The sequence below is a fragment of the Heterodontus francisci genome, chromosome 26 (genome assembly GCF_036365525.1).
Source record: "Heterodontus francisci isolate sHetFra1 chromosome 26, sHetFra1.hap1, whole genome shotgun sequence".
Lineage (NCBI taxonomy): Eukaryota > Metazoa > Chordata > Chondrichthyes > Heterodontiformes > Heterodontidae > Heterodontus > Heterodontus francisci.
The window spans coordinates 44,414,921-44,432,651 of NC_090396.1; the positions used below are offsets into that span (position 1 = coordinate 44,414,921).

At 42.2% G+C, this 17,731-nt stretch overlaps 1 protein-coding gene across 2 annotated transcripts in view; it reads left to right on the forward strand.

Moving 5' to 3' along the window:
* The first annotated feature begins 6,345 nt into the window (after positions 1–6,345).
* LOC137384298 (matrix-remodeling-associated protein 7-like) overlaps positions 6,346–17,731 on the forward strand; it is a 134,248-nt gene continuing 122,862 nt past the window's right edge. The window contains exon 1 of one of the 2 annotated variants that reach the window (XM_068058133.1): positions 6,346–6,863. In XM_068058133.1, coding sequence (XP_067914234.1) covers positions 6,453–6,863 — 411 coding nt within the window. In that variant the 5' untranslated portion in view covers positions 6,346–6,452. The remainder of the gene's footprint in view (positions 6,864–17,731) is intronic. The other variant, XM_068058132.1, reaches the window with a different exon arrangement.

The following is a 17,731-nucleotide window of genomic DNA, read 5'->3' on the forward strand; positions in this document are numbered from 1 at the left end:
GCTCCACCAGCACCATCCCTGGGAATGTCCTGTCCCACTGGTAGGATAGACTCCTCAGAGGTAGTGATATACGGTTGGGAGGGACTTGCCCTGAGAGTCCTCAACATTGACTCCAGGCCCCATGACATCAGGCCAAACATAATTTATGCTGATGAGCCGCTTGTAAGCAACACTCCTGAGATTGAGGATTTTTCTGAAATGCAGCTCCCCAGCAGTCCTCTGAACTGTCTCCAAAGCAAGTAACAAAATCTACAACACCCAAAACTCCTGGTAATCAGACACCAATCACTGATTGCAAATCTGGAAGATGGTGTAAGACTCCATCTCAATTGTAGGACTGTTTTTATAGTGTCTGCTTGTAATTGTGCTTTGTTCTTGTTAAATTTCAGTGTTCCTGTATATTTTTTTTTCAACACTGAAATAGATTGTATATTTTCCTCGTTGAGAAAAATGTGGCGCGGGCACACATTTGCTTTACAAGCTTGGTGTCTGAGTCATCGTCATCCCCAGCAACTGTCTGAGGCTAAACCAGACTGTCATATTTAACATAAAAGCAAAATACTGCGGATGCTGGAAATCTGAAATAAAAACAAGAAATGCTGGAAATGCTCAGCAGGTCTGGCAGCATCTGTGGGGAGAGAAGCAGAGTTAACATTTCAGGTCAGTGACCCTTCTTCAGAACCAGCAAATATTAGAAATGTAAAAGGTTATAAGCAAGTAAAGTGGGGGTGGGGCAAGAGATAACAAAGGAGAAGGTGTAAATAGGACAAGGTCACAGAATAGCTGACCAGAAGGTCGTGGAGCAAAGGCAAACAATATGTTAATGGTGTGTTGAAAGACAAAGCATTAGTACAGATAGGGTGTTAACAGACTGAAAATTGAACAGCCGCAAGTACAAACATGGCGCTTCTGATATGTCTTCCTTTTTCCTCAACCGAGGATTCCCCCCGCTGTGGTTGACAGGGCCCTCAACCATGTCCGGCCCATTTCCCGCACCTCTACCCTCACCCCTTCCCCTCCCTCCCAGAACCGCGACAAGGTTCCCCTTGTCCTCACTTACTACCCCATCAGCCTCCATATCCAAAGGATCATCCTCTACCAATTCCGCCACCTCCAGCGTGATGCCACTACCAAATGCATCTTCCCCTCCCTTCCCCTGTCAGCATTCCGAAGGGATCGTTCCCTCCCTGACACCCTGGTCCACTCCTCCATTACCCCCACCACCTCATCTCCTTCCCATGGCACCTTCCCCTGCAATCGCAGGAGGTGTAATACCTGCCCATTTACCTCCTCTCTCCTCACTATCCCAGGCCCCAAACACTCCTTTCAGGTGAAGCAGCGATTTACTTGTACTTCTTTCAATTTAGTATACTGTATTCGCTGCTCACAATGTGGTCTCCTCTACATTGGGGGAGGCCAAACGCAGAACTGGGTGACCGCTTTGCGGAGCACCTCCATTCAGTCTGCAAGCAGGACCCCGAGCTTCTGGTTGCTTGCCATTTCAACACTCCACCCTGCTCTCATGCTCACATCTCTGTCCTGGGATTGCTGCAGTGTTCCAGTGAACATCAACGCAAGCTCGAGGAACAGCATCTCATTTACCGATTAGGCACACTACAGCCTGCCGGACTGAACATTGAGTTTAATAATTTCAGAGCATGACGGGCTCCCCATTTTACTTTTATTTTCAGTTTTTTTTTCTTTCCTTTTTTTATAGATTTTTTGTGTTTATTTTATTTCATCTTAGTTTGCTTACCCACTTTTTTTCATGTTTGTACTTGCGGCTGTTCAACTTTCAGTCTGTTAACACCCTATCTGTACTAATGCTTTGTCTTTCAACACACCATTAACATATTGTTTGTCTTTGCTCCACGACTTTCTGGTCAGCTATTCTGTGACCTTCTCCTATTTACACCTTCTCCTTTGTTATCTCTTGCCCCACCCCCGCTTTACTTGCTTATAACCTTTTACATTTCTAATATTTGCTAGTCCTGAAGAAGAGTCACTGACCTGAAATGTTAACTCTGCTTCTCTTTCCACAGCTGCTACCAGACCTACTGAGTATTTCTAGCATTTCTTGGTTTTATGTCATATTTAACAACAAGATTAGCTTCTGACCACATATCTACACTATCAGTAAGACTGCCCATTTCCACTTCTGTAACATCACCAACCTTTCCCCTTCCTTAGCTCATCTGTTGCTAAAACTGTCATCCACGCTTTTGTTGCCTCCATACTTGACTATTCCAACACACTCCTGGCCGGACTCCCACGTTCTACCTTCCGTAAACCTGAAGTCATCCGAAACTCTGCTGCCCGTGATATCGCTCGCAACAAGTCCCATTCACCCATCATCCCAGTGCCCACTGACTGACATAGGAACAGGATTAAGTCATCTTAGCCTTTGAGCCTGTTCAATCATTCAATGAGATCATGGCTGATCTGTGACTTAACTCCATAACCTGCCTTTGCCTCATATCCCTTAATACCTTTGGTTAACAAAATCTATCAATCTTAGATTTAAAATAAAGAATTAATCTCGCATCAATTGCCATTTCCAAACGTCGACCACCCTTGGTGTGTAGAACTATATCCTAATTCAATCCTGATAGGTCTGGTTCTAATTTTTAGACTATGCCCCTAGTCCCAACCAGCAGAAATATTTTCTTTCTATTCATCCTATCTGTCCTCTCAATATTTGAAATCTTTTGATCAAATCACCCCTTAACCTTCCAAATTCCAGGGAATACAATCCTAGTTAGTGCTATCTCTTTAATTTAACCCTTGGGAGTCCAAGTATCATTCTGGTAAATCTGTGCTTCACTTCCTCAGGTGTGATGCCCAGAACTGTGCATAGTACTCCAGGTGTGGGCTACCTCTTTTAAATAAGCCAATGATAACAGTTTTTAAATCAAATTTTTAAAAGAGGTAATTAGTGCCCCTCTTAAAGGGGCATCACTAATAAACTGTAACAAATAGCAAAAGTTTAAAGGAAACTTAACAATCAAAAATTAAAATAACATTCCTGGGGGTGGTGATACACTCCAGTCCCTAAGTGTGATCTAGCCAGGGCTTTGTATAGCAGAAGCATGACTTCTACCCCCTTGTATTCTAGTCCTCAGGTAGATTTTTTAAAATTCTTTCATGGGACGTTGCCCAACCCTAACAGCCCTTGAGAAGGTAGTTGAGTGGCTTGCTAGGCCACTTAAGAGTGAACTACATTGCAGTAAGTCTGGAGTCACATGTAGGCCAGACCAGGTAAGGATGACAGATTTACTTCCCTAAAGGGCATTTGTGAACCAGATGGGTTTTTACGACAATCATGGCACTATTACTGAGATTAGCTTTCAATTCCAGATTTTTGGATCTACTAGTCTAATCTTTGGATTACTAGTCCAGTGATATTAACACTATACCACCGTCTCCCCAGTGTTGTAGCTGTACCTGAACAGCTTGGTTAGGGGCACGGCTAGTTCTGGAGCACAAGTCTTCAGCACAACAGCTGGTATGTTACCAGGACCCATAGCCTTTGCTGTATCCAGTGCGCTCAGCCATTTCTTGATATCATGTGGAGTGAACTGAAGTGGCTGAAGACTGGCATCTGTGAGTCCAGGGATCTCAGGAGATGGCCAAGGTAGGTCATCCACACAGCACTTTTGGCTGATGTTGGTTGCAAATGCTTCTTTTGCACTGACATGCTGGGCTCTGCCATGATTGAGGATGGGGATGTTTGTGAAACCTCCTTTTCCCATTAGTTGTTTCATTATCCACCACCATTCACACCTGAATGTCCCAGGACTGCAAAGGTTTTATCGGATCTGTTGGTTATGGGATTGCATGGCTGTCTATCAGGTTGCTTCCACTGTTTAACATGGATCTAGCCCTATGTCATAGCTGCATCAGGTTGGCACTTCATTATTTTTAGGTATTCCTGGTGCTGCTCCTGATATGTCTCCTACACTCCTTATTGAACCTGGCTTGGTGAAAATGGTAGTGTGAAGGATATGCTGGGCTATGAGATTACAGATTGTGGTGGAATACAATTCTGTTGCTGCTAATGGTCCACAGCACCTCATGGTTTCCCAGTATTGAGCTGCTCCATACTTTCTGAATCTATCCCATTTAGCTCGATGGTAGTGCCAGACAACACAATGGAGAATGTGTCCTCTGTGTGACGACAGGACTTCGTCTCCACAAGGATTGTGTGGTGGTCACTCCTTCCAATACGGTGATGGATAGATGTATCTGTAACAGGTAGATTAGTGAGGATGAGGTTAAGAGGTTTTTCCCATGTGTTGGTTTTCTCACTGTCTGCTGCAGGCCAGCTCAGTCAATAGTGGTAATACTGAGTACTCTTGGCGATGGACATTGAATTCCCCCACCCAGAGTACATTCTGTGCCTTTGCTACCCTCAGTGCTATTTCCAAATAGTGTTCAACATGGAGGAGTACTGATTAATCAGCTGAGGGAATGTGGGTGGGTAGTAATCAGCAGAAGTTTCTTTGCCCATGTTTGACCTGATGCCATGAGACTTCATGGGGTCTGGAATCAATATTCAAGACTGCTATGGCTACTCCTCCCCGACTGTATATCCTGACAAGAAGATGTTCAGCTAACTGTTCTATAATTCCCTGGTTTCCTTCTGTCATCTTTCTTAAATGGCAGAGTGACATGTACAATTTTTCAATCTAAAGAAACCATTTCCAAATCGAGAAAAATTTGCAAGATTGCTTTGGAAGAGGCTCCTGGTTAAGGAACACCTCAACTTTAAAATTGTCATCTATGTTTTCAAATCCCCCCATGGCCTCGCCCTTCCCTATTTCTGTAATCTTCTCCAGCCTTTCAACCCTCTCAGACATCTGTGCTCCTCTAATTTTGGTCTCCTGGCATCCCCAATTTTTATCACTGGTGGCTGTGCCCTCAGCTGCCAAAGCCCTAAATTTTGGAATTCCCTCTCCAACCATCTCTGTTTCTCTTCCTTTCTTTCCTCCTTTAAGACACTCCCTAAAGCCTATCTCTATGACCAAGATTTTGGTCTTCTGTCCTAATATTTCCTTATGTGGCTCAGTGTCAAATTTTGTTTAATAATGCTCCTGTGAAGCTCCTTGGGATATTTTACTACATTAAAGGTGCTATATAAATATACATTGTTGATTCCTTTATTCTGTCCTCTGAGAATGTGATCCTGTGAAGTAGCAGACTTGTAATGGTCCTGCAACTCCTGTATATGCTTAATTAAACATTGATACTTTTCTAACAATTCATGGCTAAACTGACTATTTCAAAAGGTAGCAACACAGTATGATTACAATTATTGCAGCCTTTACATGCAACATAAACCTGCCTGGTCAATACCATGGAGTCTGTGGTCTCCCCTATTGCTGCTGGCATAAATGGTTAAGATCTCAGTTGCCAGTGGTAGTGCCATTCCTTTGGTGGAGCTTATCTACATGTCTCTTTGCAGGAGATGGCACTGCTCTGTAACTATGCTGAACTGCTGCCAGGATGCTTGAGTCTGTAGATACGATTGCTAGGGCTAGGGCAAGGGCAGGTGCAGTCATCTGGCTCTTGTGCCATCTGTTCTTCATCTTTGTTCTCCATCTTCTTGTTTGGTCCCTCATCACAAGATTTCATTGAAAGCAATCCCTGTAGTTTTCAAAAGATTTGGCAGTTACAAAATACCAGTCCACGTTTAAGGGATAATTTTATAGAAAATCTGAAACAAAAACAAAAAAGGTTGGAAACATACAACAGCTCAATCAATATATTTGAAAAAAGTCAATTTTTTTTCATAACAGTAATAAATGAACAAGCATCTTAATAGAAGGAGGGACAATAGAAACATTAGTGGATGATGCAACATTAATTCCATCAACAAAACATCACATAAATTATAAATAAATAAGTGAACTGTATGACTTACTTGATATGATGTCCAGTTTAAATGAAGCAACTGGTAAGAGCCGCATTTAATCACACTATGGGTATCCCACTACTAATCAAAAACATCTAACAAACAACCCTGTTAATTGAGCTTAATTTGTTTCCCCATCTCTTCCTACTGCATGTACCAGAAACCATTAAGGAGGTTTGGTCCAAACTGGTCATTCTCCGTGTTGGAAAATAGGTTATCATGTTTTGGAATATAAAGTATTTTAAAATAGGAAAGAAAGGCCTAAATTTTAGCATTGAAGGAGCACCAGAGAAGGGCAAGCTTTTGCCATTAGCACAATCAATCACAAGAGGGTGTGGGTGATTATATTGGCCGCTTTTTGAGGTAGCGGAGCCTTTAAATACCAGAGTGGAGGGCGGGCTGAAGGAAATGACGATGTGTTTTAAAATCCGATTTATTTTTACATGTCATCTGTGATTTAGAACAGTAGAGTTATTCGTCGGCAGTGGCAGACGAAATTTGCTCTCTATAGTGCTCTCATTTTAAAAGAAACCCAAAAATGGACGTGGCAGTGGATGTTTATGTGGCTGTCCCGCTCCTCTTTACCGTGCTGGCTGTTATCATTGCTTCTTTATATTTGAAATTCAGACCTTCTGATGCAAGTGCTGAAGACCAGGCGACCAGTTCTAAAGTTGACGAAAGCAAAGCCGAAGAGGAACCGAGGAGCAACGCAGAGGAAGCGAAGAAGCCCGAGGATGTGAGCGAAGAGCAGGCGGAGAAGAGCGCTCAGGAGTCGGAGAAAGCCAAAGGCAAGCTGCTGGTGGAGGAGATTGGAGCCGGAGAGGGGAATGTCCAGAGCCAGGAGACCGCTACAAACTCCGAGAAGCAAGCCGCTCCTCCAGAGGAGAAGAGCCCCAAAACTAACGAAGCAAAGCAAGAGTACAGTCCCCCTGAGGAGCAGCTTAAAAAGGTACAAGGGGTTTGACACTTGGAAAATGCACTTTTCTTTTGTTGCTGCAGATGGGTCGGGGGTCGAGGGGTGGTGGGTGGCTGCAGTTTTTATGCGCACAGAATAGTCTGAATTCTTACTCTTTCGAACGTGTGTGGGTTACTTAACTGCAGACTAAGGTGACGTGGAGCAGCGATACAGATGTGGCCAAGTTGTCAAGATGAGTTTGTTTCAATGCAAAGCTGCTGTTTTGGGGCTAGTCAGGCCAACAGTTGGTGTTTGGAAGGTGGGTCCCCGGGCTGAGTGGGTGTCTGAGGCGGGGAGCTGGGCTGAGTGGGTGTCTGGGGCGGGGAGCTGGGCTGTGTCAGTGCTGCATTGGACACGTCTGGTACCACAGCCAAGCCTCAATCAATAGCCGTTCAGTGCCGCACTAACATAACTCAGCTCAGCAGTGCTTATCGCACACCTTCAGAGACGTGAAGCTCTGAATTTACCATCTTTTGTGAAGATGGCCATGACTCAACCTGCGGGCATTGTCTTGATCGTTGCTCACGGTTGCACAGTTTTAACCCATAGCATTTTAATTTTTTTTTTTAGGAACTTGTCCGGGATGTATACAAGATGGCTTTTTTTGGGGGGTGGGGCGGGGGTGTCGTTTGAAGCCTGAATTCTGGGTGCAAATCCCAAGTTGACCAAGTTGCAGCGACACAATGGTGTGTGAGTTGTGCAGTGGCTGTGAGCTCGCAGTCTGCCGCACCCTCTGCTCCCACTGCAAATACTGGCCAGGCAGCAGCTGCAACTGGACCAAGAGCCCACTTTGTGATTCTGGCCTCAATGTTGGGGAACTGAGGCCACTTCACTTGCTGTGTCCCGTATGTCTTGGAGTGTTGCTCAAATCGTCGTTGAGTTGATTACTGGCCATGTTGGCCCCAAATTGTACTCTTGCAGCAGAATTGGCTACTCGCTTATCTTGCAACTCCATTTCATAGTCTTATCCGATATGACCAGTGAAATGCTTCGCCGCCGCAACCCCCCCCCCCCCCACCCACCCCCCGGGAGGCACGTTCAACATCAGATTGGAGTAGAACTGCACTGATGTTTTAATTTTAAAGGTGCTCGAGAACCTTCTGAAACCTTGTTTTTAATTGTTAGTCTCAATGTTTAACAATTGGAAGGGGAGCTTTATACACCCAGATGTATGTCTGAAGAGACCTGTCTCCTGGGCAAGAGGATTCTAGATATGGCAGCTACTGGTCAGCTCCTGTATATTGGTGCCTGAGGTCTTGGGGCAATAGTTACAAAAGTGGACACACTATCCAAGAGAAACTCTTTGGGGATACTAACATCTTTTTAACAAAGTGTTTATAAATTTATTCAATGTGTGATGAAAAATGGTGGCATGCCATTCGGCATATTATGTTGAATAGGCCGATCATGTTTACGTTGAATCAACTGGATTGGGAGTGGCCTGTACAAGTGTTTTGGGGAGAGGTCATCTATTTACTCATAATCTTGTATATCCTTTTTGTGGGGGGTGGGGGGAAAGGTGGGAGTGGAGGATAAGAAATGAACTAGTTTTTTTTTGTTGGGATGGTCAGACATTTACACAATCTTTAATGTGGTCTGCTTATTCATGCAGTTTATTTAAGCTTGCGAATTAGTTATAGATTGAAATGCACTTCTGTAGTTCTTGGAGAGAATTGGGTTGGAAAAATATGCAAGATGGTGGTTAAGCATCAACCTCTGACAAATTCTCGATTATCAATATTTATATTAACCCTCAGCAAATTTTTGCCTCACTATTGATATGGTGCCTGTGCTCCTGGGTCTGTTCAGTCTGCAGTGATTGTTGCCATGGTTCTCCTTCTAAATTATTGGGTAGGATGGACTCCAGATTTTGGAAATGGATGCTCCCAAGATGGCTACACATATTTAACTAGTGCATAACTGACCTGAACAGATCAAAATGGTCTTTTGCATGATCCATGATTTTGTGCTGAGCTAGTTGCTCTCCTCCAGAGGGATAGGAGGATTTTTACAGCTGATATGAATGCTGCTGTGTTAAGCAAGGGACATTTGACCCATGTTTCTGATCATCATCCATCGGTCCCCAATGAGTTTGCATTAACCTTTTTTTGGTTAAAGATTGGACTGGGTACAAGAATGATTTCCCTCCTGTGCCTGTCTTCCACCCCCGGCCTTTGTGAAAAGCATTGATTTGTCACTGCTGATGTAGGTATTGGGGGACACCTGAGACTACTGGAAATGTACCCAAAGAAGGAGTTAATGCCATGAGCAAAAAAAGTGCAAAAAAGAAAAAAAATTGGCAGGTTTTTTTGGCGGGGTGGTGGGAGGGGAGGTGTTGAAGCAAGTTTTTTTTTCTCTAAATATTTTATATATTGGGGAGAAGATGAAGCATTATCTCTGCCTCCGCTCCTGAGGAAAATCAGTGAATGTGCCCAATCCTACAGAATTGGAATGACAAAAACATGCTGTTAGTGGGAATCTAGGGGTTCAAAGCTTAATTTTGTGTTTTTTCACATGTAATAGCTATACCTTTCCATTTGATGCTAATTACTTACAAATGTGCCATGCATGCACATATACAAGGAGCTGCAGCTGGGTGTTGCTGGTTGTGATCTGTAGACTACATGTTTTTGGATTTGTTTCAAGTGAATTTCAACCATAAGATTATAGTTCAGCTAAATGCTGAGTTATGCAACATATTAAAAATGGATTAGTTTTCTTGTGCTGTTTGACAACTGCCTTTCAGGAACTTTACACTCCTGAACTAAAGTCAGTAAGTTTAGTATTTTAAATGAAATGTTGTACTTGCCAAAATTAATTTGAAGTCCAAATTTTGTTCAGAAGGAAACTGTGGATCATTTTTGAACTCTTGAATGTTTCAGAAAGCTTAACTTTTAAATCCTGCATAGTCACATTTCTACAATTTTACCTGTGACATGAAGGAAGTCGAAATTTATCCAAACTTGTATAAAAGACCAACGCTGATTTTTAATTCAATGAATCTTAATGAAAATACAGTTCATTTTTCAAGTCTCATACATATTTTGCCTTGTTTAAACCAAAGGCTCAAAATTCCAAGGGCATGCCAAAAATTGGAGTTAAGGGTGATGTATTGCAGCACATTTGCCATGTCTTGCTCGCACTCATGGCAGTGGGAATGGTTACCAGTAATTTTACAACACCGAAAAGAATGAAGCAAGAGAGTTTTAAGCAAAAATCACTTGCAACTTTAGGTGCCTTTTTCATTTTAAGTTCTTTTTATTCTTTCATGGGATGTGTCACTGGCAAGACCAGCATTTCTTGCCCATTCCTAATTGCCCTTCAGAAGTCACTGCACTAGAGATTCTGTTTGGTTGCTATACCACGATACAGTACAACCCCAATTATTAGAGCCCTTATTCTTGTAAGCTCCCATCCTTGCTATCATTACATGCTGTACCATTTTCCTGGCTGCAATAGAACTGCAGTCTAACAATAACTGAAAATGTGTACATCAGTGGTCCTATTTTGCATGACCTACCACTTGCTAATCTTTGACTCAAAGAAAAACTTGTTTACATAGTGCCTTTCATGTCTCAAAGCACTTTTACAGCCAATGAAATGCTTTTGAAGTGTAGTCACTGTTGTAATGTGACAGCCAGCTCCCAAAGACTGCAATATGATTAGCAAATCATCTGTTTTTAGTTGTTGGTTGAAGGATGGATGTTGGCCAAGGTACGGGCCAATGCCCTGCTCAAGGATTGGTGGTAATCCTCAACCAGTGACCAGTGGACTTGGTGTCATTAACTTTTAAGCAGTAAACAGCAATGCCATGGTAACACAGGTCTTCAGAGACAGGAAGCTTTTGAAACATTGTCACAAATTATACTTACTTTGGATAGACTTTGCAGGAAACTATCTTTTTGTGGGAATGTCTTATTGGTACTTGGCTCACTCCAAACAATTTAAAAACCTGTAAAGTCTTGCTTGAGGGAAGTAAGGTTCACTTGTTTTTAAGACTCAAGTAATGTATGTCACTCTGGGGCGGGGGGGGACCCGGGGAGTTTAAAAACAAATGCTTGGAATATATAATGGTATTTGGAATTAAATTTATTGAAAGATGGGGCCTACCTTCCAGCATTTCTGTGGCTCTGCACACTTGATAGACAGCTAACGTTGCCTGCTTTTGTTTGGACATATTCCTGGAGGTTTCATCACATGACCCATGTGCACATTTGAAAATGTGTTTTTTTTTCTCTCCTGGGTTGCTTATAGCAGAGTACTGAAGATTAATCAATCTTAATTTTTGGAGACTCCAGGGCAGGGTTAGCAAACCTATAGGCTGTTGGTAATCCCAAAACTCAAAGCAATTGAGTTTGTTTTTTTTCTCCAGATAAATCTAGAGAAAATTAATTTAAAAAGCTTCATGGCAGTGTCAGATGGAAAGGCCAAGAAGCTGATAGTTAATCTGCATCACTGCTTGTTTTAACTCTGTCTTTGCTTTCTAATCCAGCCCATGGCAAGAAACAATTGGTGCTCGCACAAGTGAAGAATATTCATTTAGACAAGAAGTGCATTTTGGCTGGTTGGGTAAAAATTGTTTTGTGAAGATGTTTTTGAAATGTATTCAGTGGCAAGTTCCCTTTTCAGGCAGTGTTGGTCGTTGAAACATAGACTGGAATTTTAGGCTACCCACAGGATTGGGCTGGAGGCGGGGAGGGGTGCTGTTCCTGTGGCCTTCCGCCCCTGCTGCAATTTTACGAGTGGCAGTGAGAAATGGCCTGCCTGCCCCAGGCCAATTAAGGCCCTTAAGTGGCCAATTAACTACCACTTGAGGGCTTCCTGCCACAGCGGAGGTGGGCTCGCCATTGACTTTTGGACTCGAGCCTAGTGTAAAATTATGGCCATAATGGCTGCAAACCTGAACAGTCTTAAATGATTATTCTCTAGGCTAGGTAAGAATTCCCTATCCTGTCCATTAACCTTACTAATCCTTAGTTTTTGCATAACCAAATAATAGTATTCCTATCATCATTCCTGTTTCTCTTTTGCAGACATCAAAGCAGCTTTTTCCCATTTTGAAAAAAATATTCTGTTTAAAACTTGTCTTGTTGGTCATTGACAGCTTTTGCATGCATGGCTTGAAATAGTCCAGTTTTTTTTCCTGTATTGAGGACAGTCCAGCTTGCCCTGCTGATTCCAATCCAATGTTGGACTGGCATGAGGTGTTACCTTTAAAAACCACAAAAAGGAAGACTTGCATTTATATAGCACTTTTCACAACCACCAGACATCTCAAAGCACTCTATAGCCAATTGATTACATTTCAAAAGTACTTACTGTAGTAATGTAGGAAATGTGGCAGTCAATTTGTGCACAGCAAGCTCCACAAACAAGCAGTGTGATGACCAGACAGCCTGTTTTTTGTGATTTAAGGGAAAACTCTCCTGCCCTCCTTCAAAATAGTACCATGGGATATTTTACATCCACTGAGGGCAAATGGGGCCTCAGTTTAACATTTCATCTGAGATGGAGTAACTCCAACAGTGCAGCTCTCCCTTGGTACTGCAATGGAGTCTTTGTGTGTGTGTGCATGCATCTTGAATATCTGCCTGTTCTGCTAAAAGGCTCCACAGAGATCACAAACCTGTCCCTAAAACTAAGGGAAAATATTGATTCTAGTTGATATCCAATCCTGCTTCCAGTATGAGCCAAGAGAAAAATTTGGTTTCTCCTAATCTTTTTTTACTGAATTAAATTGGCATGAATAATCTTCCATTTTTGATTCTGTTGGTCTCTGAATATGTTCTGTGTCCACTTTGCATTCCTTGTCACCAATGATTAATTTTTTCAAAGCTGATGGGAACTTTAATGTGCAGATTTCTGTTTTCTTTTTGAAACCTGAGGTTGCAACCTTTTTTTCTTTGAATTCACTAAAAGGTGTGCCATTTTGGGAAGGGGGAAAATGTTTTTTGATAAGACAGTCAGTATGTCCTGCATTTATAACTGGAGGAGGAAGCTTACCCAGCCTGCACCCCCCACCCTGCCCATCAGCTCTGGTAGTTTGGAATCTGGCAATGGGTGAATATATAACAAAAGTCAGCTCATTGTCAAAATGCTGGTTAATCACCCATCAGCCATAATTGTCATGCAGCCCAATTGAAATGCTGGTAGTTCAGTGTGTTTACACATGCAAGTCTCTGGCTGTAAGTCTTACATTTTAAATAAGCCTGGGCAGTCTGAACCAAATTCCTAATGGGAACATGCTCCCATTATAAAGCTGTATTCAGTATTCTCAATGCAGAAATAAAGTTAATGGTAGAAGTAAGAGATATAGGAAAATATGCTGCTCGAACTGGGGTTTGGGCACATTTTTCAGTGCAGAAAAGAGGAAGTTTTATTTTCTAACTGCTTGGTTTATAATTGTTGATTATCTAAAATTGGAAAGTGTTCCATTCCCCAGCATTGACCATTCTTGCATCAACCAGTACTGTAGTTGGCCATGGAAGAATATTGGTGGGAATATGGTTTTGTTGGGGGTGAGGTGAGGGCAAATGTCTGGCTCTTTGAAGTTGCATCTGATCCTATTGGGCAATTGAGTTCTTGTGGTTATATTTGCATTGAAGACAGACCCCTTTCAGGTTGTCATCCTTCCATCTAAAAAGGATGATCGACATTACATCAAACAATCCATTTAGGTGGGTTGTCTTCTCTTGGTGCACCTTTGCCGATGGCTGTGAAGGCCAATCCTTGAGGCAGTTTCTGCCACAAGTGCTGTAGTGAAGCTGCCAAGTGACGCTGTGAGTTGTTTTTGACATTGGTGCCTGTTGCCAAGCTGCTGTGGCAACTGGTCATGTTAGTACACTAGTCCACAGGATGTCACCTTTTCCCTCTTTCACCAGCTAGTGACTCCCAAGTAAGTTAATTGATTTATTTTTAGGGCCTTCATGTCACACTTGCGAGCATCCTTGAAGTGGAGTTTTGGGTGCCCCCTGGCTGTCTGGCCCTGGCTATCATCTGGGTATGCATCGTCTTGTATCCTGCAGACACATCCAATCCACCGAAGCCACCTCTGTTTGATTAATGCCAACACACTCGGGAGCTCTGTCTTTTGAGGGGACTGCCACATTTGTGTTTTTTGTCCTGTCGGGATATATCCAAAATGTGCTGCAGACAGTAAACATGGAAATTATTGACTCCCTTCAGGAATAATTTTAATAGAGTTCACCAATGTAATGAGAAAGCTTGGGAGTTCCACCTCATAACCTGCCCCCCCTTCCTTCCCTGCTCCATTTCCTCATTAGACTGCCAGGAATGCTACTTTTATTACTCCAATTGAGGTCCATTGAAGGCAGTGGGTAGAGGGGATTGGATTTCTGAAATGTGCTTATGTTGCAGCTGCTGAACCATCTTTTACAGTGGTGATGAAACAATGAGATGATGGGTGCCTCTATGTTGCCATCAACAGGCTGCAGCATATTGGCGGGGGTGGGGGGGGAGAAATCTTTTTGCTAAGAAAAGATGGACTAACCTGAATGGGCCAATTTGTGTTACCAGTTAACTTGGCCCAATGTAGACTCAGGCTTTGGATCTTGGTAATGAACAATGCAATGATCGCAATAGAGTTAGGTAATTAATTTAAATGCTGAAGAAATGATGGACTGTCTCTCTAATATTTGCAAATATTCACATGCTAGTTTAAGTGCTAATGGCTAAAGCTATCTTAAATCAAGAATTATCTGCATTCAATTAACAGCGAGAGCGCGGGTAAGTGGATCTGAGTCCACGAAAAGATCAGCCATGATCTTATTGAATGGCGGAGCAGGTTCGAGGGGCCGGACGGCCTACTCCTGCTCCTAGTTCTTATGATCTTATGCACAGGATTGTTAAATGGGACAAATTAAGTAGGGAATATTTACTGTTTCTAATAATTGATATTAGAACTGATATCAAAAGCTCAATTATCTGTGGCAGAATTGATTTCACTTCCGATTGTTAATGACAGCCAGATCCATCCTGTGAGGATTGAAGGCTGTTATACAGTTATAACTCTTAATCTTTCATGTTTGAACTAATGTAAAAATAAATGCTAATCTTGAAAATTAGCTTTTCCTAAACTGCTTTACATGCAATCTAACAATGTAATCTTTGTTTAGCGATGACCTGTACAGAACTAAGGAATATCTGACTCCTGACTCAAAGATGTCACGTTGGTGATTTCTGTCTTCGGGTATGGTTATTGGTTCGGAGGCATAGTCATGGGACTAGATGTTTTTTCCTTCTATGTAGATTTTCAATAAATTTACTTTGATAAGGTTTTGGAATCGGAGGATAATGTTTTGTGACATGATTTATTATAGACCTCTTCCTGTGGTCTGCTCGATTGCTTCCATGGTGTTTTAATTTGTTTGGCTGTAAGCCCCAACAAATTTGAACTATTGTATTTAAAATAATTTGGATTTTTGAGAAGTTAACTGTTATAATTACAATGAGTAGCAATGTTTTTAATTATTGAAGCTTAAAATTCATTTTATTAATTGTAAAGTTGTAGAAGATGTGGGCTGCAGAATTCTGGATTACTTGAAGCTGTGGTGGTTGTGAAACCAGTGAGCAAAGTATTGGAAATCAGTAGTCTGGTGACTGTTGGAGAGATGAGGGATGTATGTCGACCGTGCAGAAATTGAACATTGTGATCATGATAGGCTGCATTTGTGATAATGAGCTCAGTATCTAGTCAAATGGCATGCTGAATCTAGACACTGCTGAATTTAGCTTCTGGGGGCAGTTTGGAAAGTTGCTTTTGAGTCGAGGCCACCAGAGGCTTGTAGGTGTTTGTAAGAGGACTTTTTAATTTTTTGACTCATCAAAACTTCAGTGTTCAAGTCTAATAGCAACAGCAGCGTTGAAGTAGAGTTGGGTGGAATTGGAAGATTTGTGAAAACCTACTCTAAAGTGAGAAAGCAGTACATCACCAGTATTATAATATAATGGACCTTTTTGTGACAAGACAGACTCTTCATGCTCATTTCAAACTTGAACAGTAAGCAATGATTGGAGTTCAAGTTTGTAAATAAATAAACCGCCTTTTTTTTATTTGCAATTTTTACCTTTTTTTAAAAAAAACATACCAAGCCACAGAGGTGAAAAAAAGTTAGCTGAACAAAATTTGAATTCTAATCCAAGTAATTGACAAGAAAAGGATTTTTAAAATTTATAGGGTCAGGGAGATACTTATCTTCCTTGCATTGTTTTCTAACAATCTCCATTTCTGTTCATCTATATTAGATGTTTTGAACTTGCACATATTGAGCATTATTATACATTTCAAGTCGGCCTTCAATATTTTATTGGTTACAGTGTTAGTCACCCCCCATGAATGGTCTGATGGTCTTGCATTCAGAAGTCTGCCCACACTGCCCAATTAAAGTAGCATAACCCAGACTAGTGACATCCCCTTGTGATTTGAACGTGATTGTGTCATTCACACATCTAGTAATGCGCCCTTCTCTGAACTTCCTGGAGGTGGATTGCAACTTTGTGAGGACAGTTTAAAAATCTGTAAGCTGCTTTAATTGATAGATGGCAAGTGAACAGACAGATTAAAACTTGATCAAATGTTGCCTTGTTTGAACTAATGCAGAACCTTTTTTGAGAAAAATAACATCATTGTCCCTGCAAGCAGGCTGCTCTGACTTGGTCAGCCTTTGATTCTGTCTGAATCCATGTTGGAGATGGGAGTGTCCTATTGCCATGTATGGCTTCCTTCTCCAAACCAAATTTATTATTTTTTTTTTTTTTTGTCTTTTTTTTTTTCCCCCCCCCTTTGTCCCTCTGCCTCTGCCCCAATCGATGACCCTTGCCTTGCTGGGGCATGACTGATCACCCCTGGCGAGGCAACCAAGTCTTACCTTTGCAGCAGCCTCCCTGACATCTTTTCTTGACACTGGGCTGTAGTCCCAGCAGTGGCCACCTCTCCCTGTGATGCTGCTGGGACTAAGAGCTGCCAGCCCACTGATTGGCTGGCAGCTCTATTAGGCAGGACTTCTTAGCTCAAGCAAATGTAAGTTCCACTGCACACTAATTCATGTCTGGCGACCTGTGAAATATGGGTCAGATCCCCAGGCGAGGGGGTAGTGGGTTCGCCACTGACTTATCAGTTAGTGGCCTGCTCCCATCTGCCTAGGGTAAAATGCTGGCTTATGTTTGTTTGGATAATTCAAGTCCCCCATTATAACTGCCCTAGAGTTTTTGCGCCTCTCTAATTTACTTGCAAATGTGTTCTGCCATGTCCTTCCCTCTACACTGTGTCCATAGGCCACCACCTAATGTAATCGCACCTTTTTTTGTTCCTAAGCTCTAGCCAAATTGATTGTCTTCGACCCTTCTGGGACCTCTTTCTCTAGCACTGTAGTGCTCTCCTTTTTATACCACCCCCCCCCTCTTTTTTTTTTCCTTCCTATCTTCACTGAACACCTTGTATTCAGGAATATTTAACACTCAGTTATGCCCTTTAACCCAGGTCTCTGTTATAGTCACATCATATTTCCACATGGCAATTTCCACCTGGATCTCACCAGTCTTATTAACCACACTCCATGCATTCGCATACATGCACATTAACCCTGAATTAGACTGTTACTTTCTCCCTTACTCTGACCCCACCTAGTAATTTTACTATTCCCTACTCTTGTGCTATCTCTATCCCCCAGTGTTCTGTGCACCTTGGTATTCCTCTTGGATACTTGCTCCTGGCTCCCACACCCTTGACAAGTTGCCAGTTTTGCTTCCCTCTCAGGTTCCCATCCCCTGACGACAATTTAGTTTGAACCCTCCCCAACAGCATGAACAAATCTCCGTCAGTATATTTGTCCCAGTCCTGCTGG